General features: G+C 38.3%; 2 protein-coding genes and 2 non-coding genes across 11 annotated transcripts in view; all 4 read right to left on the minus strand.

The window, feature by feature from the left end:
- Positions 1-23,643, minus strand: LOC140176086 (protein FAR1-RELATED SEQUENCE 5-like). Its single transcript, XM_072205952.1, has 4 exons — positions 23,304-23,643; positions 22,769-23,196; positions 409-745; positions 1-323 (listed from the first exon to the last, which is right to left on the minus strand). The coding sequence occupies exons 1-4, from the start codon at positions 23,641-23,643 to the stop codon at positions 1-3; spliced, it is 1,428 nt and encodes a 475-aa protein (XP_072062053.1).
- On the minus strand, positions 7,828-7,935 carry LOC112724346 (small nucleolar RNA R71). Its single transcript, XR_003163513.1, has one exon. It is a non-coding gene; the product is annotated as a small nucleolar RNA R71 (small nucleolar RNA).
- LOC112725868 (small nucleolar RNA R71) lies at positions 15,989-16,097 on the minus strand. The gene has a single exon (XR_003164949.1). It is a non-coding gene; the product is annotated as a small nucleolar RNA R71 (small nucleolar RNA).
- Positions 22,527-27,287, minus strand: part of LOC112720649 (protein ARV 2) — a 7,110-nt gene continuing 2,349 nt past the window's right edge. For 5 of the 8 annotated variants that reach the window (XM_025771673.3, XM_072206704.1, XM_025771668.3 and 2 more), the window contains 5 exons: positions 27,045-27,149; positions 26,848-26,942; positions 26,355-26,421; positions 26,172-26,247; positions 25,181-25,579 (listed from right to left, as the gene is read on the minus strand). In XM_025771673.3, the coding sequence (XP_025627458.1) occupies positions 25,437-25,579; positions 26,172-26,247; positions 26,355-26,421; positions 26,848-26,942; positions 27,045-27,149 (486 nt within the window). In that variant the 3' untranslated portion in view covers positions 25,181-25,436. Of the gene's footprint in view, positions 23,910-24,691; positions 24,948-25,180; positions 25,671-26,171; positions 26,248-26,354; positions 26,422-26,847; positions 26,943-27,044; positions 27,150-27,287 lie in introns of those variants that run through there. The other 3 variants (XR_003162306.3, XM_072206703.1, XM_072206705.1) reach the window with 3 other exon arrangements.

Below are 27,287 nucleotides of genomic sequence, written 5' to 3' on the forward strand. Positions count from 1 at the left end.
CTATTTTTTGCGCCCCCTACAGTTCTGGGTTTTCGGAGCTCCCTTTGTCCGAACTGCCATCGAATCACGAATGATTCCTTTACCCTTGGTAGAAAACACATTATCCTCGGTTGTAAAGTGACCCTCCAGGTGGACACAAAGATTGCGTATTCCTTTCATTGCCTTTTGAAATAGATCATACTTTTGTGATCCCAAAAAGAACAGCCAATGGCAAGCCGAATGAATCGTACCATGGCGTAATAAGCAGGCCCGGTCAGCGCCAACATTTATCTTCTCTTCATATGCTTCAAGTGCCTTGGCATTTTTGGTCCATCGCTTGAGAACTAATCCATCCGGAATGTTAGGAAGGTTCTCATTGTTTCATGACGAAAAACATGTGCTTGCAGGGGTAGCCATGTTTATTCCAACAGTTGCAGCCACATTTCATTCTTCCCATATTCTTATCGTATAAAACTACAATCTCTCTTCCAAGTTGCCCATACTCATCAATAGAGTAAATCTTCGTAGTCAAAGACCTTTGTAATCTAACCAGATTGACTGATGCAACACCTATGATCTCGTTTTGAACATCACCAAAAATTGCACGTGTGTAAACTATCGTAGCGCAACGCTCTAGTGACTCTAAGCTTTTCGTCATCGCTGGAACACTGCCAATTGATCTAAATTGCGCCAACAACTCGTTGTTTTGATATTCATGGAACATTAGTTCCAAATTTTGAACAAGTTCAAGCATCCCATGCTTCGACTAAAGGAAGTTCTTTGCAACGCTATTTATACCTTCACACCTTGACGTCATTCTTATACCAGCATAAAATTTATCCCTCGGGTACGCATTCACACACATCTCCTTCTTCCCGAAGACCTGATTTGCCCAGAGGCTATCTTGCAAACGTCAACAGCATGCCTCCATTCCGTCAAGCATTTGTTAAGTGTAATGTCCGCATAAAGCCACTGATTAAATCGTGCGCGCAATTCTGCATCTTTTATATTCGACTGACATTCTTCTCAATGTGCCACGCACACAACTGATGAGTGGATATTTTATACGCTTTTTGGCATCATTTTCATAGTGTTTTCGTTATGTTTCGTTTAAGTTTTATTATGTTTTCATAGGTTTTAGTGCAAAATTCACATTTTTGGATTCTACTTTGAGTTGTTGTGTTTCATGATGATTTTAGGTTCTAGTTGAAATTGAGGAGCTTTGGCAAAGTCTGATTCAGAGGCAAAGAAAGCATAGCAGATGTTGTCAGATTCTGACCTTTATGCACTTAGACAAGCAATTCTGGAGCTACAGAGGTCCAAATGACGCGCTCTCACGGCGTTGGAAAGCTAACTTCCAGAGATTTCCAAAAATATATAATGGTCTATACTTTTCTTCAAAGGAGCCTGCCCATATTGGGCGTTGAATGCCAAGGAGATACCCCCTTGCTGGCGTTCAACGCCCCAAGGAGACAAGCCAGCGTTGAACGCCCAAGAACTACCCCCTTTGGGCGTTCGACGCCCACCAAGATGCAAGGCAGCGTGGGTCAACTCCCTAATGGGCATTCAACGCCCATTTCTCAAGTTGGACGCCAAGCTCAGCCCAAGTACTCAACCAAAGTGGGCCCAAGGATGGATTTTTGCACCTCTAGTCTAGTCTATCATAATTTTGTACTTCTTAGTCATTAGGTTATTATATATAGAACAAAGATCACCTTTGTTAAAAAACTTTATCAATCTTTGCCCATTCATACATTTTACTATTACTTCTGTAAGCTATGAGCTACTAAACCTCCTAAGTTAGGGTTAGGAGCTCTGCTGATTCTCATGGATTAATAATATTACTATTTCTATATCAATACACGTTTGATTCAATTCTCTTGTGCAATTTCGTTCTTCATCTCATGAATTAAGGATGACCCGTGACAATCATCCTTGTTCTACATGGGTTCTGTGTGAGTCCTGACTTGGATAGCATTGAACCGCAACTAGAGAATGCACTGTGGATTCCAAGAGAGTGCCTAGGCGACTTTGGATAAGTGACATAAAATCCCGTTGACCGTGGGTTGCTGAGGTCTCTGTGGCGTTAAGGCTACAGTCTGAGAAGAAACATTCCCTGATCCGGAAGATCTAACCTTGTCTGTGGCATTTTGAGTAGGATCGCAAAGGGGAGTGAATTGCTTAGGTCTTCACCTTCGGCTATAGTGGGAAACCATGAGTTAACTTGATGAGGATGCTACATGAGTTTCTCAGATATGGTGGACTGCTATGGTTTAGAAGAGGCTAACTTGATGAGGATGCTACATGAGTTATTCAATTATGGCTGCCATTGAATGAATCCTTCGTTATTGGAGTAGACAGTAAAAAAAGTTAATCCGGAAAGAATACGCATCTCCCAAGCCTTAACTGAATCTCTATCATTGCTTTCAAATTAATCTGGTATTTCGTTTCCTTTACTTTTCGTTTATGCTTTTAAACAAACAACCATCTTTTCTAATCGCCTGACTAAGATCTACAAGATAGCCATTGCTTGCTCAATCCGACAATCTCCGTGGGATTCGACTCTCACTCACTTGAAGTATTACTTGGACGACCCGGTGCACTTGCTGGTTCATCTGTGCGAAACTTGCGGAGTTGAATTTCGCGCACCAAGTTTTTGGCGCCATTTCCGGGGATTGTTCGAGTTTGACAAACTACCGGACTATCTTGTTACTTAGATTAGGTACTTTTTACAGTTTAGTTACTCTTTTACATGTGTTTCTTGTTTTCTTTTCAAAAATTTTTCAAAACCTTATCTTTTCTTTAGTAATCTTTATCTTTTATTTGAGTCTTGTGTCAGTTTTTAAGTTTGGTGTCCCCCTTGTTATCTTTAAATTTTCAAAAATTGTTCTTAGTGTTCTTCTTGGGTATTCGAATTGTTCTTGTTTTTTTTTTCGTTTGATCTTAAAATTTTTAAGTTTGGTGTCTTTTGGTGTTTTTCTTTTAAATTTTTGAAAATTAGTGTCAATTGGTATTAAATTTTTATGTTTGGTGTCTCTTAGTTATTTTTCTTTTTCCTTAAAATTCGAAAATTATATATATATTTCTTTTATCTTTATTTCAATTTTCAAAAATCTTTGCTATCTTTTCTTATCTTGATTTAAAAATTTTAAGTTTGGTATTTTCTTGTTAGTAAAGTCTAAATTTTAAATTTCAAATCTTATCTTTTCAAATATTTTTCAAATCTTTATCTTATCTTTCTTTGAATTTCAAAAATCTTATCTTATCTTATTTTAATTTCAAATTTCAAAATCAAATCTTTTCAAATTTCAAAATCTTTTTCAAATCTTTATCATATCTTTTTTATTTAAATTTTTCCTATCTTATCTTCTTTCAAATTTTAAATTTCAAATTCATATCTTTTTAAATCTTTACTATATTTTAAATTTGATTTTCAAAATCTTTGCTTTTCTAAATCTTATCTTTTCTTAATATTTTTAAATCTTTATCTTATCTTTCTTTTTAAATTTTAAAACTTACTTATCTTATCTTCTTTTTAAATTTAAAACTTTCAAATTCTAAATCTCAACTTTCATTTAAAATTGAATTTCAAAATCAAATCTTTTATTTTCAAATCTTGTTGGTTAACTATTTACATGTTTTATCTTATTCTTTTTTTATTCTCTTTTCTCTTTCTTCTTTTTCAAAACCTCTTAACTACTTTCTCTCTCCTCCTTTTCAAAAATTTCATCTCCATTTCCCTCTCTATTTTTGAAAATATCCCCCCTTCTCTCTCTATTAATTTTCGAAAACTATCCTTGTTAAAGGACATCTTCTTTTTTTTTTCTTCTTGATCTATCTCCCTCTAACAAAGGACCTCTATACTCTGACATAGAGAATCCTCTTCTTCTTCTCTTCTAGCATTCTTTTTTTTTTTGTTTATGAGCAGGAACAAGGATGAAGAACCCCTCTTTAATCTTGATCTTGAACCAGAGAGGACTCTTAAGAAGCGTTTGAAACAAGCTAGAGCACAACACTCCGGAGAAAACCTCACAGAGATTTTCGAACAAGAAGCTAAAAATACAGACATAGCAGCTGATGAGCGGATAATTTATACGCTTTTTGGCATTGTTTTTAGTATATTTTAGTTAGTTTTTATTATATTTTTATTAGTTTTTATTTAAAAATCATATTTCTGGACTTTACTATGATTTTGTGTATTTTTTTGTGATTTTAGGTATTTTCTGGCTGAAATTGAGGGACCTGAGCAAAAATCTGATTCAGAGGCTGAAAAAGGACTGCAGATGTTGTTGGATTCTGACCTCCCTGCACTCGAAGTGGATTTACTGGAGCTACAGAAGCCCAATTGGCGCGCTCTCAATTGCGTTGAAAAGTAGACATCCTGGGCTTTCCCGCAATATGTAATAGTCCATACTTTGTCCGAGATTTGATGGCCCAAACAGGCGTTCCAAGTCAGCTCAAGAATTCTGGCGTTTAACGTCGAAACTGGCACAAAAGCTGGAGTTAAACGCCCAAACTGGCACAAAAGCTGGCGTTTAACTCCAAGAAAAGTATCTACACATGAAAGCTTCAATGCTCAGCCCAAGCACACACCAAGTGGGCCCGGAAGAAGATTTCTACATTAATTACTTATTTCTGTAAACCCTAGGCTACTAGTTCTCTATAAATAGGACCTTATACTATTGTATTTTAAGCTTTGATAAGTCTTATGCTATCTTAGACACGTTTGAAGGCTGGCCATTCGGCCATGCCTAGACCTCATTCTTATGTATTCTCAACGGTAGAGTTTCTACACACCATAGATTAAGGTGTGGAGCTCTGCTGTTCTTCATGAATTAATACAAGTACTATTGTTTTTCTATTCAACTCAAGTCTATTTCTTCTCCAAGATATTCATTCGCACCCAACAACATGATGAATGTGATGATTATGTGACACTCATCACCATTCTCACCTATGAACGCGTGACTGACAACCACTTCTGTTCTACATGCAAACAAGCTTGAATGTGTATCTCTTGGGTTTCTAATCTTAGATTGGAACCTTCGTGGTATAGGCTAGAATTATTGGCGGCCATTCCTGAGGTCCGGAACGTCTAAACCTTTTCTGTGGTATTCTGAGTAGGATCTGGGAAGAGATGGCCGTGACGAGCTTCAAACTCGCGATTGTTGGGGGTGTGACAGACGCAAAAGGATCAATGGATCCTATTCCAGCATGATCGAGAATCGACAGATGATTAGCCGTGCGGTGACAGCGCATTTGGAACGTTTTCACTGAAAGGACGGGAAGTAGCCATTGACAACGGTGATGCCGAACATAAAGCTTGCCATGGAAAGGAGTATGAATGATTGGAAGAAGGCAATAGGAAAGCAGAGGTTCAGGAAGAACAAAGCACCTTCATACGCTTATCTGAAATTCCAACCAAAGAATTACATAAGTATCTCTATCTTTATTTTATATTTTATTTATCTTTTAATTATCAAATCTCCATCACTATCTGAATTCGCCTGACTGAGATTTACAAGGTGACCATAGCTTGCTTCAAGCCGACAGTCTCCGTGGGATCGACCCTTACTCACGTAAGGTTTATTACTTGGACGACCCAGTGCACTTGCTGGTTAGTTGTGCGGAATTGTGACAAAGTGTGATTCACGTTTAAGAGCTCCAAGTCCTTTGGCGCCATTGTTGATGATCACAATTTCGTGCACCAAGTTTTTGGCGTCGTTGCCGGGGATTGTTCAAGTTTGGACAACTGACGGTTTATCTTGTTGCTTAGATTAGGTACTTTTCTTTTTATTTTTCAGAATTTTTAAGAATGAATTCTAGAGTTTCAAGGTGATGTTCTTATCATCACAAAAGCTGATTGATTCTCATCAATTTAGCTGCTGAATGTAATGTCCTGCTGAAGCTTGGCCAACCATGTCTAATCTTTTTAGACTGAAGCTTTAGACTAACATTGCATGATTCCTGGAATTCTTATTAAAAGTTTTGATTCTCTTTATTTTCTTTTCTATATAAGTTTCGAAAATCACAAAAAAAAATTATAAAACCATAAAAATCAAAAATATTTTATGTTTCTTGTTTGAGTCTAGTATCAATTTTTAAGTTTGGTGTCAATTGTATGTTTTTATTCTTCTTGCATTTTTCGAATATATGCATTATGTTCTTCATTGATCTTCAAGTTGTTCTTGATGATTTCAGTGTTCTGATCTTTAATTTCTCTTATTCTGTGTCTTTTGTTGTTTCTTACATGCATTTTCAATTTGTTATAGTCCTTAGTATACAAACTTCTAAGTTTGGTGTCTTGCATGCATTGTTTATTTGATCTTAGCTGCATTTTTTATTATTTCTCATCATTAAAAATTCAAAAATATTTTTAAAATTGTGTCTTTTCAAGTCAATAATACAGAGCATTGAAGATTCAGAACATTCAGCAGAGGAATCAAACAGAAAAAGCTAGGCGTTCAAAACGCCCAGTGAAGAAGGAAAACTGGCGTTTAAACGCCAGCCAAGGTACCTGGCTGGACGTTTAATGCCCAAAAAGGTAGCATTTTGGGCGTTAAATGCCAGAATGGATGCCATTCTGGACGTTTAACGCCAGAAGGACACTAGAGGGAAGATTGTTTTTAATCCAAATTTTTTTCAAATATTCATAATTTTTCAAAATCAAATCTTTTTCAAATCATATCTTTTCAATCATATCTCTTCAAAATCAATTTCTTTCCATTTTTTTTATAATTTTCGAAAATCCTTATTATAATTAATGATTTACTTCAAAATTTTCTAGTTGTTACTTGCCTATTAAGAAAGGATCAAAAGTTTTAATTCTATAATCATATCTTCTAATTTCGTGTTAATCAAGTAATCAACTTTAATTTTAAAACTTTCTCTTTTTAGTCTGATTTTCAATCATATCTTCTCAATCATATCTTTTCAATCACATCTTTTTCAAAATTAATTTTCAATCATATCTTTTTAATTTCTAATTTCAAAATCTTTTTTCAAAATCACTTAATTTCTTTCCCAATTTTAGTTTTCGAAAATCATCAATCAAATTTTCAAAAATTTTTTTAATTATTTCAAAATCTTTTACTTTAATTTTGAAAATTCTTCCCCTCTTCTCACATCCTTCTATTTAAATGACTAACACTCTTCCTCAAGGTGCAATTCGAACTCCCTCCTTCTTTATATGTTCGAATTCTCTTCTATCTACCTTCTCCTTCTATTCTTCTTTTCCTCTGACACCTCAAGGAATCTCTATACTGTGACATAGAGGATTCCCTACTTTCTTGTTCTCTTCTCTTTCATATGAGCAGGAACAAAGATAAAGGCATACTTGTTCAAGATGATACTGAACCTGAAAGGACCTTGAAGAGAAAGCTAAAAGAAGCTAAAGCACAATTCTCTTTAGAAGGCCTAACAGAGCTCTTCAAGGAAGAAGAAACCATGGCAGCCGAAAACAACAATGCCAACAATGCAAGGAAGGTGCTTGGTCACTTTACTGCACCTACTCCCGACTTCTATGGGAGAAGCATCTCAATCCCTGCCATTGGAACAAACAACTTTGAGCTTAAGCCTCAATTAGTTTCTCTAATGCAACAGAATTGCAAGTTTCATGGACTTCCATTGGAAGATCCTCATCAGTTTTTAGCTGAATTCTTGCAAATCTGTGACTCTGTCAAGACCAATGGGGTTGACCCTGAAGTCTACAGACTTATGCTTTTTCCTTTTGCTGTAAGAGACAGAGCTAGGACATGGTTGGATTCACAACCCAAAGAAAGCCTGAACTCTTGGGAAAAGTTAGTCAATGCCTTCTTGGCAAAGTTCTTTCCACCTCAAAAATTGAGCAAGCTTAGAGTGGAAGTCCAAACCTTCAAACAGAAGGAAGGTGAATCCCTCTATGAAGCTTGGGAAAGATACAAGCAATTGATCAGAAGGTGCCCTTCTGACATGCTTTCTGAATGGAGTATCATAGGTATATTCTATGATGGTCTGTCTGAACTATCCAAGATGTCATTGGATAACTCTGTTGGAGGATCTCTTCATCTGAAGAAGACGCCTGCAGAAGCTCAGGAACTCATTGAAATGGTTGCAAATAACCAATTCATGTACACTTCTGAAAGGAATCCTGTGAATAATAGGACAACTCAGAAGAAAGGAGTTCTTGAGATTGATACTCTGAATGCCATATTGGCTCAGAATAAAATATTGACCCAACAAGTCAATATGATTTCTCGGAGTCTGTCTGAAATGCAAGCAGCAACAGGCAGTACTAAAGAAGCTTCCTCTAAAGAAGAAGCTTATGATCCTGAGAACCCAGCAATGGAAGAGGTGAATTACATGGGAGAACCCTATGGAAACACCTATAATCCTTCATGGAGAAATCATCCAAATCTCTCATGGATGGATCAACAGAGACCTCAACAAGGTTTCAACAATAGTAATGGTGGAAGAAACAGGTTTAGCAATAGCAAACCTTTTCCATCATTTTCTCAGCAACAGACAGAGAATTCTCAGCAAAACCACTCTGACTTAGCAACCATTGTCTCTGATCTAATCAAAACCACTCAAAGTTTCATGACTGAAACAAGGTCCTCTATTAGAAATTTGGAGGCACAAGTGGGTCAGCTGAGTAAGAAAATTACTGAACTCCCTCCTAGTACTCTCCCAAGCAATACAGAAGAGAATCCAAAAAGAGAGTGCAAGGCCATAACCATAACCCACACGGCCGAACCTGGAGAGGAGAAAGAGGCAGTGATCCCCCATTGAGAAAGACCTCAATGGACGCCCACTGGCCTCCATGGAGTTCCCTGATGAGGAACCATGGGAATCTGAGGCTCACACAGAGACCATAGAGATTCCATTGAATTTACTTCTGCCATTCATGAGATCTGATGAGTATTCTTCCTCTGAAGAGGATGAAGATGTTACTAAAGAGCAAGTTGCTAAGTACCTTGGAGCAATCATGAAGCTAAATGCCAGGTTGTTTGGTAATGAGACTTGGGAGGATGAACCTCCATTGCTCATCAACGAACTGGATGACTTGACTAGGCAGAGATTACCTCTGAAGAGACAAGATCCTAGAAAGTTCTCAATACCTTGTACCATAGGCCCCATGACCTTTGAAAAGGCTCTGTGTGACCTAGGGTCAAGCATAAACCTCATGCCTCTCTCTGTAATGGAGAAGCTAGGGATCATAGAGGTACAAGCTGCAAGAATCTCACTGGAGATGGCAGACAATTCAAAGAAACAGGCTTATGGACTTGTAGAGGATGTCTTGGTAAAAGTTGAAGGCCATTACATCCCTGCTGATTTCATAGTCCTAGAGACTGGAAAGTGTATGGATGAATCCATCATCCTTGGCAGACCCTTCCTAGCCACAGCAAAAGTTGTGATTGATGTTGACAGAGGAGAATTGATCATTCAAGTGAATGAAGACTCCCTTGTGTTTAAAGCTCAAGGATATCCCTCTGTCACTATGGAGAGGAAGCACGAAGAGCTTCTCTCAATACAGAGTCAAACAGAGCCCCCACAGTCAAACTCTAAGTTTGGTATTGAACCCCCATATTCAAACTCTAAGTTTGGTGTTGGGAGGTTCCAACATTGCTCTGAACATCTGTAAGGCTCCATGAGAGCCACTGTCAAGCTATTGACATTAAAGAAGCGCTTGTTGGGAGGCAACCCAATTTTTACTTATCTATGTTAAATTTCAATTTTCTTTTATTTTATGTTTTCTATAGGTTGATGATCATGTGAAGTCACAAAAACAATTGAAAAAGCAAAAACAGAAGGAAAAATAGAATGAAAAACAGAACACCCTGGAGGAGAAACTTACTGGCGTTTAAACGCCAGTAAGGGTAGCAAAATGGGCGTTAAACGCCCAGTCTGGCACCATTCTGGGCGTTTAACGCCAGAAATGGGCACCAGACTGGCATTTAATGCCAGGAATGGGCAAGAAGCTGGCATTAAACGCCAGAAATGGGCAGCAGCCTGGCGTTTAACGCCAGAATTGGCAGCAAGGGGCGTTTTGCACGCCACATGGTGCAGGGATGAGAAATCCTTGACACCTCAGGATCTGTGGACCCCACAGGATCTCCACCTACCCCACCTCTCTCTCTCTCTTCTTCACCCATTCACCAATCACCTCAATACCTCTTCCCCAAAAACCCCTCACCTGTCAAATCCCACCATTCTCTTCACCACTCACATCCATCCTTCATAAAACCCCACCTACCTCACCATTCAAATTCAAACCACTTTCCCACCCAAACCCACCCATAATGGCCGAAACATACCCCCTCTCCACTCCTATATAAACCCATCTTCACTCCTTCATTTTCACACAACGTACACACTACCTATCCCCCTTGGCCGAAACAATAAGCCCCCTCCATCTCCTCTATTTCTTCTTCTTCTACTCTCTTATTTCTTCTTTTGCTCGAGGACGAGCAACCTTCTAAGTTTGGTGTGGTAAAAGCTAAAGCTTTCTTTTTGTTTTTCCATAACCATTAATGGCACCAAAGGCCGGAGAAACCTCTAGAAAGAGGAAAGGGAAGGCAAAAGCTTCCACCTCCGAGTCATGGGAGATGGAGAGATTCCTCTCAAGGGTGCATCAAGACCACTTCTATGAAGTTGTGGCCAAGAAGAAGGTGATCCCCGAGGTCCCTTTTAAGCTCAAAAAGGGCGAATATCCGGAGATCCGACATGAGATCCGAAGAAGAGGTTGGGAAGTTCTCACCAACCCCATTCAACAAGTCGGAATCTTAACGGTTCAAGAGTTCTATGCCAATGCATGGATCACCAAGAACCATGATCAAAGTGTGAACCCGGACCCTAAGAATTGGCTTACAATGGTCCAGGGGAAATACTTAGATTTTAGTCCGGAAAATGTAAGGTTGGCATTCAACTTGCCTATGACGCAAGGAGATGCACACCTATACACTAGAAGGGTCAACTTTGATCAAAGGTTGGACCAAGTCTTCATGGACATCTGTGAAGAGGGCGCTCAATGGAAGAGAGATTCAAGAGGAAAGCCGGTTCAACTAAGAAGGCATGACCTCAAGCCTGTGGCTAGGGGATGGTTGGAGTTCATCCAACGCTCAATCATTCGTACTATCAACCGGTCTGAAGTTACTATAGATCGGGCTATCATGATTCATAGCATCATGATTAGAGAGGAAGTAGAAGTTCATGAGGTTATATCCCAAGAACTCTACAAGGTGGCGGACAAGTCCTCTACTGTGGCAAGGTTAGCCTTCCCTCATCTCATTTGTCACCTCTGCAATTCAGCCGGAATTGACATAGAGGAAGACATCCTCATTGATGAGGACAAGCCCATCACTAAGAAAAGGATGGAGCAAACAAGAGATCCCACTCATGGACAAGAGCATGAGGAAACTCCTCATGAAATCCCTGAGATGCCTCAAGGGATGCAATTTCCTCCACAAAACTATTGGGAGCAATTCAACACCTCCCTAGGAGAATTAAGTTCCAACATGGGACAACTAAGGGTGGAGCACCAAGAGCATTCCATCCTCCTCCATGAAATTAGAGAAGACCAAAGAACCATGAGAGAGGAGCAACAAAGGCAAGGAAGAGACATTGAGGAGCTCAAGCACTCCATAAGATCTTCAAGAGGAAGAACAAGCCGCCATCACTAAGGTGGACCCGTTCTTTAATTTCCTTGTTCTTTATTTTCTGTTTTTCAAAAATTGTGCTTTATGTTTATTTATGTTTGTGTCTTTATTACATGATCACTAGTGTCTTAGTGTCTATGCCTTAAAGCAATGAAAATGAATCCATCACCTTTCTTAAATGAAAAATGTTTTTAATTGAAAAAGAAAAAGAAGTGCATGAATTTTAAAATTTTAAAACAGTTTAATTTTTTGATGTGGTGGCAATACTATTGTTTTTCTGAATGAATGCTTGAACAGTGCATTTTTTGAATTTGATTGTTTATGAATGTTAAAATTGTTGGCTCTTGAAAGAATGATGGGAAAAGAAGAAATGTTATCTGATGATCTGAAAAATCATAAAATTGATTCTTGAAGCAAGAAAAAGCAGTGAAAAGCTTGCAGAAAAAAAAAGGATATATGCGGAAAAAAAAAAGAGAAAAGAAAAAAGAAAGAAAAAGAAAAGCAAGCAGAAAAAGCCAATACCCCTTTAAACCAAAAGGCAAGGGTGATAAAAAGGATCCAAGGCTTTGAGCATTAGTGGATAGGAGGGCCCACAGGAATAAAATCCTGGCCTAAGCGGCTAAACCAAGCTGTCCCTAACCATGTGCTTGTGGCGTGAAGGTGTCAAGTAAAAACTTGAGACTGAGCGGTTAAAGTCGTGGTCCAAAAGCAAAAAGAGTGTGCTTAAGAGCTCTGGACACCTCAAATTGGGGACTCTAGCAAAGCTGAGTCACAATCTGAAAAGGTTCACCCAGTTATGTGTCTGTGGCATTTATGTATCCAGTGGTAATACTGGAAAACAAAATGTTTAGGGTCACGGCCAAGACTCATAAAGTAGTTGTGTTCAAGAATCAACATACTTAACTAGGAGAATCAATAACACTATCTAGATTCTGAGTTCCTATAGAAGCCAATCATTCTGAACTTCAAAGGATAAAGTGAGATGCCAAAACTGTTCAGAGGCAAAAAGCTAAAAGCCCCACTCATCTAATTAATACTGATCCTCATAGATGTTTTTGGAATTCATTGTATATTCTCTTCTTTTTATCCTATTTGATTTTCAGTTTCTTGGGGACAAGCAACAATTTAAGTTTGGTGTTGTGATGAGCGGATAATTTATACGCTTTTTGGCATTGTTTTTAGTATGTTTTTAGTATATTTTAGTTATTTTTTATTATATTTTTATTAGTTTTTATTTAAAAATCACATTTCTAGACTTTACTATGAGTTTGTGTGTTTTTCTGTGATTTCAGGTATTTTTGGGTATTCGAATTGTTCTTGTTATTTTTTTTCGTTTGATCTTAAAATTTTTTAAGTTTAGTGTCTTTTGGTGTTTTTCTTTTAAATTTTTGAAAATTAGTGTCAATTGGTATTAAATTTTTATGTTTGGTGTCTCTTAGTTATTTTTCTTTTTCCTTAAAATTCAAAAATTATATATATATATTTCTTTTATCTTTATTTCAATTTTCAAAAATCTTTGCTATCTTTTCTTATCTTGATTTAAAAATTTTAAGTTTGATATTTTCTTGTTAGTAAAGTCTAAATTTTAAATTTCAAATCTTATCTTTTCAAATATTTTTCAAATCTTTATCTTATCTTTCTTTGAAATTCAAAAATCTTATCTTATCTTATCTTATTTTAATTTCAAATTTCAAAATCAAATTTTTTCAAATTTCAAAATCTTTTTCAAATCTTTATCATATCTTTTTTATTTAAATTTTTCCTATCTTATCTTCTTTCAAATTTTAAATTTCAAATTCATATCTTTTTAAATCTTTACTATATTTTAAATTTGATTTTCAAAATCTTTGCTTTTCTAAATCTTATCTTTTCTTAATATTTTTAAATCTTTATCTTATCTTTCTTTTTAAATTTTAAAACTTACTTATCTTATCTTCTTTTTAAATTAAAAACTTTCAAATTCTAAATCTCAACTTTCATTTAAAATTGAATTTTAAAATCAAATCTTTTATTTTCAAATCTTGTTGGTTAACTATTTACATGTTTTATCTTATTCTTTTTTTTATTCTCCTTTCTCTTTCTTCTTTTTCAAAACCTCTTAACTACTTTCTCTCTCCTCCTTTTCGAAAATTTCATCTCCTTTTCCCTCTCTATTTTTGAAAATATCCCCCCTTCTCTCTCTATTAATTTTCGAAAACTATCCTTGTTAAAGGACATCTTCTTTTCTTTTCTTCTTGATCTATCTCCCTCTAACAAAGAACCTCTATACTCTGACATAGAGAATCCTCTTCTTTTTCTCTTCTTGCATTCTTTTTTTTTTTTTTTGTTTATGAGCAGGATCAGGGATGAAGAACCCTTCTTTAATCTTGATCTTGAACCGGAGAGGACTCTTAAGAAGCGTTTGAAACAAGCTAGAGCACAACACTCCGGAGAAAACCTCACAGAGATTATCGAACAAGAAGCTAAAAATACAGACATAGCAGCTGATGAGCGGATAATTTATACGCTTTTTGGCATTGTTTTTAGTATATTTTTAGTATATTTTAGTTATTTTTTATTATATTTTTATTAGTTTTTATTTAAGAATCACATTTCTGGACTTTGCTATGAGATTGTGTGTTTTTCTGTGATTTCAGGTATTTTCTAGCTGAAATTGAGGGACTTGAGCAAAAATCTGATTCAGAGGCTGAAAAAGGACTACAGATGCTGTTGGATTCTGACCTCCCTGCACTCGAAGTGAATTTTCTGGAGCTACAGAAGCCCAATTGGCGCGCTCTCAATTGCGTTGGAAAGTAGACATCCTGGGATTTCCCGCAATATATAATAGTTCATACTTTTCCTGAGATTTGATGGCCCAAACAGGCGTTCCAAGTCAGCTCAAGAATTCTGGCGTTTAACGCCAGAACTGGCACAAAAGCTAGAGTTAAACGCCCAAACTGGCACAAAAGCTGGCGTTTAACTCCAAGAAAAGTCTCTACACATGGAAGCTTCAATGCTCAGCCCAAGCACACACCAAGTGGGCCCGGAAGAAGATTTCTGCATTAATTACTGATTTCTGTAAACCCTATGCTACTAGTTCTCTATAAATAGGACCTTATACTATTGTATTTTAAGCTTTGATAAGTCTTATGCTATCTTAGACACGTTTGAAGGCTGGCCATTTGGCCATGTCTAGACCTCGTTCTTATGTATTCTCAACGGTGGAGTTTCTACACACCATAGATTAAGGTGTGGAGCTCTGCTGTTCTTCATGAATTAATACAAGTACTATTGTTTTTCTATTCAACTCAAGTTTATTTCTTCTCCAAGATATTCATTCGCACCCAAGAACATGATGAATGTGATGATTATGTGACACTCATCACCATTCTCACCTATGAACGCGTGACTGACAACTACTTCCGTTCTACATGCAAACAAGCTTGAATGTGTATCTCTTGGGTTTCTAATCTCAGATTGGAACCTTCGTGGTATAGGCTAGAATTATTGGTGGCCATTCCTGAGGTCCGGAACGTCTAAACCTTGTCTGTGGTATTCTGAGTAGGATCTGGGAAGGGATGGCTGTGACGAGCTTCAAACTCGCGATTGTTGGGCGTGTAACAGACGCAAAAGGATCAATGGATCCTATTCCAGCATGATCGAGAACCGACAGATGATTAGCCGTGCGGTGACAGCGCATTTGGAACGTTTTCACTGAGAGGACGGGAAGTAGCCATTGACAACGGTGATGACGAACATAAAGCTTGCCATGGAAAGGAGTATGAATGATTGGAAGAAGGCAATAGGAAAGCAGAGGTTCAGGAGGAACAAAGCATCTTCATACGCTTATCTGAAATTTCAACCAAAGAATTACATAAGTATCTCTATCTTTATTTTATGTTTTATTTATCTTTTAATTATCAAATCTCCATCACTATCTGAATTCACCTGACTGAGATTTACAAGGTGACCATAGCTTGCTTCAAGCCGACAGTCTCTGTGGGATCGACCCTTACTCACGTAAGGTTTATTACTTGGACGACCCAGTGCACTTGCTGGTTAGTTGTGCGAAATTGTGACAAAGTGTGATTCACGTTTAAGAGCTTCAAGTCCTTTGGCGCCATTGTTGATGATCACAATTTCGTGCACCAGCAGCCAATCCTAATGATGGAGAAGACGCAAGGAAGGTCCTAGGTGACTTTACTGCACCATCTTCTGATTTCCATGGGCGTAGCATTTCTATACCCGCCATTAGTGCAAACAATTTTGAGCTGAAACATCAACTAGTCACTCTAGTTCAACAGAACTGCCAGTTTCATAAGGAAAGCCTAGACTACTGGAAAAAGGTGGTCAATCCATTCTTGACCAAGTTCTTTCCACCTCAGAAGCTGAACAAGCTCAGGATGGAAGTCCAGACCTTCAGACAGAAAGAGGGTGAATCCCTCTATGAAGCCTGAGAGAGGTACAAGCAATTGATCAGAAGGTGCCCTCCTAACATGATTTCAGACTGGACCATGCTAGATATCTTCTATGATGGCCTCTCTAAAATGTTCAAGATGGCATTAGACCACTCTGCTGGTGGATCACTCCACTTGAAAAAAATGTTGGAAGATGCACAAGAGCTCATTGATATGGTTGCTAACAACCAATACATATACACTTCTGAGAGGAACCCTGTGAACAGTGAGGCTACTCAGAAGAGATGAGTCATGGAGTTAGACACTCTAGATACCATATTGGCTCAAAATAAGGTCCTGACCCAACAGGTCTACATGATTTCTCAGCATTTAACTGAAATGCAAGCTGCAGCTGGCAGCATTTAAGAGGCATCCTATGAAGGAGAAGCCTACAATCCAGATCAACCCATAATGGAAGAGGTTAACTATATGGAAAATCCCTCAGGGAATCCCAACAATGAGCCCCATGGAAACACCTACAACCCATCATGGAGGAATCATCCTAACTTTTCATGGAGGGATCAACAGAAGCCTTAGCAAGGCTTCAACAACAATCAAGGTGGAAGAAACCAAAATAGGTTCAATAACAGACCATTCCCACCTTCTCAGCAACAGATGGATACTTCTAAGCAGAGCCTCTCTGACTTAGCCACTATAGTCTCCGATCTCTCTAAGGCCACTCACAGTTTCATCACTAAAACAAGATCCTCCATTAGGAAGAGGATTGGTCAGCAGAGTAAACCCAAGAGAAGAGTGCAAGGCCCTCAGTATAGGATCTGAGGCCAAATCTAAAGGGGAGTTTCTGGCGTTGAACGCCAGCCAGGGAGTAGAGGCTGGGTGTTCAACGCCCAAAGAGGAGCAAGTCTTGGCGTTAAACGCCACAATGGGAGAGGATGGGCGTTCAACGTCCACTAAAGACCCCCTTGTTGAAGAACTGAAGGAAACTAGAGCTCAAGAGGAGACCATAGAGGTTCCCTTGAATGCCTTGTTGCAAATTATATACTCTAAAGATTACTCCTCCTCTGATGAGGAAGAAAAAACTAGGGAAGAGCAAGTTGCTCGGTACTTAGGAATTCTGATGAAACTAAATGCCAAGTTATTTGGAACAGAGACATTGGAGGAAGAACCTCCAGTGCTCACCAAGGAACTCAATGCCTTGGTTCAGCAGAAACTACCTCAAAAGCTGCCGGATCCCGGGTGCTTCCTAATTCCCTGCACCATAGGGACAATTACGTTTGAGAAGTCTTTATGCGACCTAGGATCGAGGATAAACCTCATGCCTCTCTCTATAATGGAGAGGTTGAAAATTTTTGAGGTTCAAGTTGCTAAGATCTCATTGGAGATGGCAGACAAATCACTGAAAAAGGCATATGGTCTAGTAGAGGATATCTTAGTGAAGGTTGAAAACTTTTATATCCTTGCAGATTTTATAATCTTAGATATTGGAGAGGACGAGGATGAATCCATCATCCTTAAAAGCCCTTTCCTAGCCACTGCCAATGCCATAATTGATGTGGCAAGGGGAGAGCTCGTTCTGTAGTTATGGGAAGACCGCATCTTGTTCAAGATGCCTAAACCCAATTCCCTCCATAAGGGCGAGACAACTGTGCAACACGTAGTGTTCCAACCCTTTCTCTCCGTACAGAGCTTTACAGAGCCCCTAGACACCAAATCTAAGTTTGGTGTTGAGGAACCATCATCAAGCACTGAGAATAAAGGCACTAAGAAGAAGATACCTAAAGGCTGGAGGGATAAGAAAATTCCCACTGAAGGCCTCTCACCTGGCATGAGAGCTGTCTTCACAGATAGCCCAGTGATTCCACACACTGTGAACAAGATCTTGTTTCTAAAACACGTGGAGCTCATCCATGAGAGCATAGGAAGGAAGTTCACTATAAGGGGTGAAATTCTGAGCCCTTATCCATCTCCGTAAAGGAGCTAACAGTCAAGCTAGTGACGTTAAAGAAGTGCTTGTTGGGAGGCAACCCAACCATAACTAAAGTATTTCTATTTTCTTTAATTTTATTTCTTTTGAGTAATATTAGTTTATCTTCGTAATTGTTCCCTTTGAGTTTGTGATCATGTTCAGTAGTCAGAATAGAGACAAAGATATTCAGAGATGGAAACGGAACACCCTGGAGTAGACCCAACGCCAGACAAGGAGGCAGGAAGGGCGTTCAATGCCCCATATGGGTAAGAAGGCTGGCGTTGAACGCCACATAAGGAGAAGTGTGGGCGTTCAACGCCCAAGAGGGAGTAACTTGCTGGCGTTGAACGCCAGAATGGGACCATTCTGAACATTCAATGCCTTACAGGGAGCAGAAACCTAGCGTTGAACGCCAGGAAGGGAGTCCCCAGAGGGTGTTCAACGCCTACTTGGAGTAGAAAGCTGGCGCTGAACGCCAGCCAGGAAGCAAAGGTTGGGCGTTCAACGCTCACAAGGGGGCAAGAAATTCGAATTCCCTAGCCTCTCAGGACCAGTGGGTCCCACAGAATCTCCACCTACCCCATCTTCTTCTCTCTCTTACTTTCCCTCTTCCCCACACACACTCTTCCCCATATACCCTCAACCAATCACATCCACATCACCTTTCTCTCTTCCCAAAACCTTCATCACTCCCATCCATCAATTCCCACCAACCCCACCCACTTCAAATCCAAACCTTTCCCACCCATTCCCCCACCCCATAACCGAACCCTTACCCAAACCCCCCTATAAATACCTCCTCATTTACCCCTTTCTACTCACACAACAATCTTCTTCCCTTTCCCACACACACAATCGAAAGCCTTCCCCCTCTCTTCTCCATCTCTTTCTTCTTTCTTCTACTATCCTCTTCTTCTCTTGCTATTTTGCTCGAGGACGAGCAAAGGTTTTAAGTTCGGTGTTAGAAAAGCCTTACTTTTTGTTTTCTATTCTCACTTGTGGAACCCAAAGTCAGAGAATCCTCTAAAAAGAGGAAAGAAAAAGCCATAGCTTCTGCCTCCGAACCTTGGAAAAGGGAGAGATTCCTTACTAAGGCTCATCGAGACCACTTCTATGAAGTAGTGGCAAAGAAAAGGGTGATTCCTGAAGTCCCTTTTAGGCTAAAAAAGAATGAGTACCTGAAGATCCAACAAGAAATTCGGAAAAGAGGTTGGGAAGTTATGACCAACCCTATCCCGGAAGTTGAGATCTTAATGGTGCAAGAGTTTTATGCCAATGCTTGGGTCACTAAAAAGCATGACACTAGTGTGAACCCACATCCCAAAAATTGGCGCACCATGGTCCGAGGGCAACTCTTAAATTTTAGTCTGGAAAGTGTAAGATTGGTGCTCCAACTACCATTAATGCAAGGAGACCCACACCCTTACACTAGAAGAGTCATTTTCAATCAGAGGCTAGACCAAGTCCTTTCAGACATCTGTGTGGAAGGAGCTCAGTGGAAGAGGGATGCTCAAGGCAAGCCTTCCCAACTAAGAAGGCTTGACCTCAAGCCCGTAGCTAGAAGATGGTTGGAATTTATCCAACGCTCTATCATCCCTACTAGCAACCGGTCCGAAGTGACCATTGACCGAGCCATCATGATTCACTGCATAATGCTTGGGAATGAGGTGGAGGTACATGAGGTGATACCTCAAGAGCTATACAAGGTGGCAGAAAAGCCCTCCACCCAAGCAAGGTTGGCATTCCCTCACCTCATATGTCACTTATGAAATTCAGCTGGAATTGTCATAGAAGGAGACATCCCCATTCAGGAGAACAAGCCCATCGCTAAAAGAAGGATGGAGCATGCTAGAGAGCCGGCACATGAATCACAGCAAGAGCATGTGGAGCCGCCTCAACAAGAAATTCCTGAGATGCCTCAAGGGATACATTTTTCTCCCCAAGGTTATTGGGACCAATTGAATACTTCTCTAGGAGAATTAAGCTCCAACATGGATCAGTTGAGGATGGAACACCAAGAGCACTCCACCATCCTCCACGAAATAAGAGAAGATCAAAGAGTTATGAGGGAAGAGCAATAGAGACAAGGACATGACATAGAAGAAATCAAGCGTTCCATTGGATTCTCTAGAGGGAGCAGTAGCCGCCATTACTAAGGTGGTCACGTTCCATTACCCCCTTGCTTATGTTATTTTATTTTTCTGTTTTCCATTATATTTCAGTCTGTTTCCTGTTGCTAGTGCATGATCATCTTTATTTATGACTTAAAGGTATGAAATATTCCATATATCTCTCACGATGCTTAAAAAAATTATTTGAAAAAGAAAAGTGAGATACATAATTTTGAGTTATATAATAAGGATAGTCCAATTATTTGATGTGGTGGCATTACTTTTACTTTCTGACTGCATGAATTAATAGTGCATATGTGATGTTGAAGTAAAGTGTGTTGACTCTTGAAAGAATGATGGAAAAGGTGAAGTATTATTGGTAATCTGAAAAATTAAAAAAAAAAAATTGATTCTTGAAGCAAGAAAAAACAGCAAAAAAAAAAGAAAGAAAAAGAGAAAAAAAAACACAAAAAAAAAGAGAAAGAAAAAAAATAAAAAGCCAATAGCTCTTTAAACCAAAAGGTAAGTGTAAGGATCCAAGACTTTGAGTATCAATGGTTAGGAGGGCCTAAAAGAAACAAAATATTGGCCTAAAAAGTTCAAATGAGCTCCTTCCCCTAACTAAATGCTTGTGGTATGAAGGTGTCAAGTGAAAAGCTTGAGACTGAGCAGTTAGAGTCGTGATCCAAAGCAAAAGAGTGTGCCTAAGAATTTTGGGTACCACTGTCTGGGATTCTAGCAAAGCTGAATTACAATCCAATTGGGTTCACCCAGTTAAATGCCTGTAGCGTTTATGTATCCAGTAGTAATACTGGAAAACAAAGCGCTTAGGGTCACGGCCAGACTCAAAAAGAAGCTGTGTTCAATAATTAAAAAAAAAACTAAACTAAGAGAGTCAATAATATCATCTAGATTCTGAGTTCCTAAAGACACCAACACTTCTGAGCTTCAAAGGATAGTGAGATGCCAAAATTGTTCAGAAGTAAATAGTTACTAGCCCCGCTCATTAATTGGAACTAAGCTTCATTGAAAACTCTGAGATTTATTGTATCCTTCTCTTCTTTCTAATCCTAATTTGTTTTTGGTTGCTTGGGGACAAGCAAGAGTTTAAGTTTGGTGTTCTGATGAGCGGATATTTTATACGCTTTTTGGCATCATTTTCATAGTGTTTTAGTTATGTTTGGTTTAAGTTTTATTATGTTTTCATAGGTTTTAGTGCAAAATTCACATTTTTGAATTCTACTTTTAGGAGTTGTGTTTTATGATTATTTCAGGTAATTTCTAGCTGAAATTGAAAAGCTTTGACAAAGTCTGATTCAGAGGCAAGGAAAGCATAGCAGATGTTGTCAGATTCTGACCTTTATGCACTCAGACGAGCATTTCTGAAGCTACAGAAGTCCAAATGACGCGCTCTCAACGACGTTGGAAAGCTAACTTCCAGAGCTTTCCAAAAATATATAATGGTCTATACTTTTCTTCAAAGGAGCCTGCCCATATTGGGCGTTGAACGCCAAGGAGCTACCCCCTTGCTGGCGTTCAACGCCCTAAGGAGACAAGCCAACGTTGAACGCCCAAGAACCACCCCCTTTGGGGTGTTCAACGCCTACCAAGACGCAAGGCAGCGTGGATCAACTCCCTAATGGGTGTTCAACGCCCATTCCTCAAGTTGGACGCCAAGCTCAGCCCAAGTACTCAACCAAAGTGGGCCCAAGGATGGATTTTCGCATCTCTAGTCTAGTCTATTATAATTCTGTACTTCTTAGTCATTAGGTTATTATATATAGAACAAAGATCACCTTTGTTAAAAAAAACTTTATCGATCTTTTCCCATTCATACATTTTACTATTACTTCTGTAAGCTGTGAGCTACTAAACCTCTTAAGTTAGGGTTAGGAGCTCTGCTGATTCTCATGGATTAATAATATTACTGTTTCTAAATACACGTTTGATTCCATTCTCTTGTGCATTTTCGTTCTTCATCTCATGAATTGAGAATGATCTGTGACAATCATCCTTGTTCTACATGGGTTCCGTGTGAGTCCTGACCCGAATAGCATTGAACCACAACTAAAGAATGCACTGCGGATTCCAAGAAAGTGCCTGGGCGACTTTGGATAAGTGACATAAAGTCCCATTGATCGTGGGTTACTGAGGTCTCTGTGGCGTTAAGGCTAAAGTCTGAGAAGCAACATTCCCTGATCCGGAAGATCCGACCTTGTCTGTGGCGTTTTGAGTAGGATCGTGAAGGGGGTGATTGCTTAGATCTTCACCTTCGATTATAGTGGAAAACCATGAGTTAACTGTATGAGGATGCTACATGAGTTGCTCGGATATGGTGGACTGCTATGGTTTAGAAGAGGCTAATGTGATGAGGATGCTACATGAGTTAGTCAATTACGGCTGCCATTGAATGAATCATTCGTTATTGGAGTAGACAGTAAGAAAAGTTAATCCGGAAAGAATACGCATTTCCGAAGCCTTAACTGAATCTCTATCATTGCTTTCAAATTAATCTGGTATTTCGTTTCCTTTACTTTTCGTTTATGCTTTTAAACAAACCATCTTTTCTAATCGCCTGACTAAGATCTATATGATAGCATTGTTTGCTCAATCCGACAATTCCATGGGATTCGACCCTCACTCACCGGAGGTATTACTTGGACGACCCGGTGTACTTGCCGATTCATCTGTGCGAAACTTGCGGAGTTCAATTTCGCGCACCAACAACTGGTGGGTTGCTCTAGGGAATACCACTCTCACAACTTCCCGCATTGCTTCATCACCGTCGGTTACAACCACAGATGGCATCTTTTGGCATATTACCTCCAACAGGCTCTTCAACAGCCAAGTATATGACCCTATCGTCTCATCCAACACTAGCCCAAAGCCAAAGATCGTGGCCTGCTTGTGATTGTTTGATCCTGAGAATATAACCAGTGGTCTGTTGTACTTATATTTTTTGTAAGTCAAGTCAAAAGCCAGAACATCTCCAAAATATTGGTAGTCCAACCTACTTCCCCCATCGGCCCAAAACATATTTGCAAGCATTCTGTCCTCGGTCAAATTATACAGTGCCATCAGCATAGGATCAGCCTCTGCCTTTCCTTCTAGATAGGGTATCGCAAATTCAACATCTCCATCAACAATTGCTCACACCTTTGCTTGTCAATATAATTGTACGCGTCCTTTAGAAATCCTACCAATGAATACCCACCTACCAATCCTGCCATATATCGCATTGTTTTTGCCGTCGATATCCCGCACTCACGCAATCCATCTATTTGCGCTTTCGCACCTTCAGTCAATGACCTATACTTTGGGATTAGGTGCACCATTACATGGGGAGTCAGTTCATGGTTGTGGTTGTTGTTGATCTTTCTTACTCGCCATACGGAAGCATTCTTATCTAGGTGAATGGAAAACTTCGCCTTGCAATTTGTTCTCGTCTCAGGTTTATGTACCCGCCTCCTATCCAATCTATTATAGTGCTTGGGATCTCTCAAACCCTCATTATTACAAAAAAAACATCCTCCTCCTAACATTTCTATCGTCATCCTTTTTTGAGTCTCCTTTTCGGACACCAAAACCATGATACCTACTAGAGTTTTTGTAGAACTCATACACATCATCATCAGTTCTAAAGGTCTTTTGCATAATATCTTCAACAGTCAAATCCTCAACATCTCCAAAATCCGAACACATTTGACCCTCTGTTTCGCTCCATAGTATCATTTAAAGTGTCCTCCGCCACCGCCTCATCACAGCGCCCATTTTCTTCAAATTTTTTTCCCTCGCCACCATTGTTATGCACTGCATCCATCTACATTTCAGAAAATCAGAATCTTCATAATTTAGCTAATGGAAAAACCGTAAATATCCTTCTTATTACACCCGCATTATTCCCCCAATCAAAGTTTAACACAAACGTATTCCACTACAGCAAATAGATCACATAGCCAAATTTCTACAAAGCCAAGAGCACATGCAAGGTTATCACAAAACACAACAACAATAGCTCGCAAGTTCAATAACACGCTAAAAAATTAACAACCATAGTACCCCTAACGCAAACCCCAATTTCCATAAACAACATCAATACCACATTCCCTCGTGTGCATCAACAATAACCACATCAATTAATTTAATAACAATTTACCAAAAAAGTTCTAATTACAGCAAATAGTCAGTTTATTGGTAATCAGAACAAGAGACCATCACCAGTAACTAGAACAATAACCAAAATAGTCAATGAGCAATAATTTCAATTTCAGAAGCTCCGGCTTCATTAATATGTTCCAGAACAAGAAGATAATACCATCACTCATAATCGGAACAAAAAATCTCAACAGTAATATGAATTTTAGACGCTCAACTTTAATTATTTATTTTCTAGAAAATTAATTATTTTCCAGAACAAAAAGACAATACCATCACTGGTAATCAGCACAACAATCAAAGCAATAATCAGAACAGTAATTTTAATTTCAAAACCTCAACTTTAGTTAACTTTTTTCCAGAACAAAAGCTCAATACCATCACTTGTAACTAGAACAATAACCAAAATAATAATCAGAAAAGTAATCTAAATTTCAGAACCCCAACCTTAGATAATTTTTTTTCCAGAACAGGACAATACCATCACTGGTAACCAGAACAATAACCAAAACAATCACTATCCACAACCACGCGTCACATTCCAACAGCGATACATACAGTTCGCATGACATGATGATTATGTTGGTAAGCACCACAGAACTTCCCTTTATACTTTTATATGTCTTATTGAGGACTCGAATCCGTGTAGAGCTCCCAGTGAGGCAGCCAGGCAGGTAATGCTGCTGTTTATCCAAGACCTCGACTGCGTACAATATGGTGTTTTGCATGAATATGATGCATGATATAATTTGTCGAAAGCCTATTCAGAATTCGCTCCATATTTTGGAGAAACACTCCCAAAAAAAGGGTTATGGAAATCATAGAAATTTCCTCCATATATAAACTTTTTAGCCATGGTTAAAATCACATGTACACCACTTTGTTATTGTGTTTTTTTTTTTAAATATATATAGACAAGAAACCATACACATCATATTAGCAATCAAATCCTCAAAAGAATCAAATGTATAAATACTCAATGGTTTTCAAGTTATTTCTAAAATATCACTTTCTGCATCAAAACTTTGTTTCATTGATATTATTCTGGACAAAGTTAAGATATGGCAGTGTTCACAACTTCATATCCATCTATCTCTTATATCCTGAAAAAACTATTTCTATTAACAAGTATATGATAATTGAATATACACTTTCTAACCTCAAAATTCTGCTACTAATATATAAATTAAGATCATGAAGAGGAGGACATTTGAATCCACCCTTTTATCAACTGCTCTAAAAATCTGAGATCTAGAACTTGAGTGACAAAAAGCTTTACAGCATATGCACCGAAGCAGGCCCAAACACATCGACCCATACTCGATTCAGTCATCACTGGATCACAGAAAAATTGTTTATCAGCTTTCCTTGTCAAGCATGTTTCTCATATTCAGACATCATTTTCCACAGCAGTGTTGACATGCAGCTAAGAAAACGATAAGCGGTTTTGTTTCCGTAAAAGTTCAGCATATGGTTTTTGAAATTCACATAAAAAAACATAGGGTCAGATTTTATAAAATACATCGGTCATGAGTGTCGAATAATTTAAATCTTTGCAGAGGCTAATGTAAGTGTGTCAATGTACTATCAACTAATCTCTAGGAGTTATGTGCACAAAATACATGCAATCAGCATAAATCGTCTCAAATAATAATCGACATTTGACAATATAAACAACATAATCAAGCCCATCTCGATACCCATGTGAGAGAGAGATGAAAAACTAAAACATACAAGCCTTTCACTAGGTGGAATCGCCTATATGAATTAGACTAGTGTGTTATCATTAATGTTGATGCTTATATTCAAGGTACCAAAATTAAACCTTTCTTAACATATATTTGAAGGAACATCATTTAAAGAAGAGAGGGGAGGCGGAGGGGAGTTGTTTTATATGAGAGAACATCATGATAAGTTGATTACTAACCATTCAATGCCACAGCATTAGATGATAAACAAAATAATTCTATGATGAAGATGACAGAATTCGGAAATTCCCAGACCTACATGAAAATACATACTTGGAAGGTCAAAGATGGTTGACAAATTCAAAACACATCAAAGACAAGAACAGGAATGTGTTAACAAAGAAATAGAATAAGAAACTTACCATCATAGCAATAAGAAAAATCTTGAAGTAACACGATATCATGATTGTGAGCAAAAGGTCATTGAATCTGCATGATTGAATACATTTAAGCTGATGTTTAATTGATGATACTAACATATGAATTTGGTATGCATGGAATGTTTACTGAAGAATCAACTTATCAGTAATCAATCCTTTCAAAATTTAAATTGGCAACTTGTTAGCCTTTTTGTGCAAATCACTTGTACATCCGAATCATTTTATCAGATTCAAATTCTCATTTCAAAACCAAAACTAGAGAATATTTTGATTCAATATTTACCATGGCCAAAAACTCTGAATATTCATGATACACAGGACTCCAAACCCAAGTCCATCACAAACACTCAGAAAAAATAGATTCTTTAAAGAAAGACTGATAGGGTCATTGCATTCCCAATGGACGATTGGTTACTCAAATTCTTCAAAATGCAAAAAAAGTTAAGGGATGAATGATAACCAAATATATATATACCTGGAGATGTTGATTGATGCATTGAGAAATATCTTAAACATAATGAAGAAAGTCAGAAGAAACATGAAGTTTCCAAAGACGACATACATGAACACCTGCTAATGAAAACCATAAAAACCTCCATAAAAAATAGCATGAAAATTCAAACCAACCAAGTTGAGTGAAAGGTTAGACATAATGGATACATATGTGTGAACCTTGCAACATGTTGACACTAATGAAGATGAGTTCCTTGCTTCTACATACAAATGAATACAAGCATCGAAAATAAAATAAATAATGGCCAATTTCCAGTGTAGCCCCTGCAAAAATTACCAAGTGACCAACTTCAGTGATAGAAAATGTGAATCATGAAAGTAGTATGAAGCAGCATATTTATTTACAAAATGCATTGTAACACAAATTAACACAGCCTTTAGATTATAAAAACACAGCTCAAA

Source organism: Arachis hypogaea, chromosome 11 (genome assembly GCF_003086295.3).
Source record: "Arachis hypogaea cultivar Tifrunner chromosome 11, arahy.Tifrunner.gnm2.J5K5, whole genome shotgun sequence".
NCBI lineage: Eukaryota > Viridiplantae > Streptophyta > Magnoliopsida > Fabales > Fabaceae > Arachis > Arachis hypogaea.

Coding starts and splice junctions, on each gene's coding strand:
- LOC140176086 (XM_072205952.1), bottom strand. CDS start 23,643: ATGACGATAGAAATGTTAGGAGGAGGATGTTTTTTTTGTAATAATGAG. Junction 23,197..23,303: donor ATATATGGCAGGATTGGTAG/GTGGGTATTCAT, acceptor TACCCTATCTAG/AAGGAAAGGCAGAGGCTGAT. Junction 324..408: donor AATGAAATGTGGCTGCAACT/GTTGGAATAAAC, acceptor CGGATGGATTAG/TTCTCAAGCGATGGACCAAA.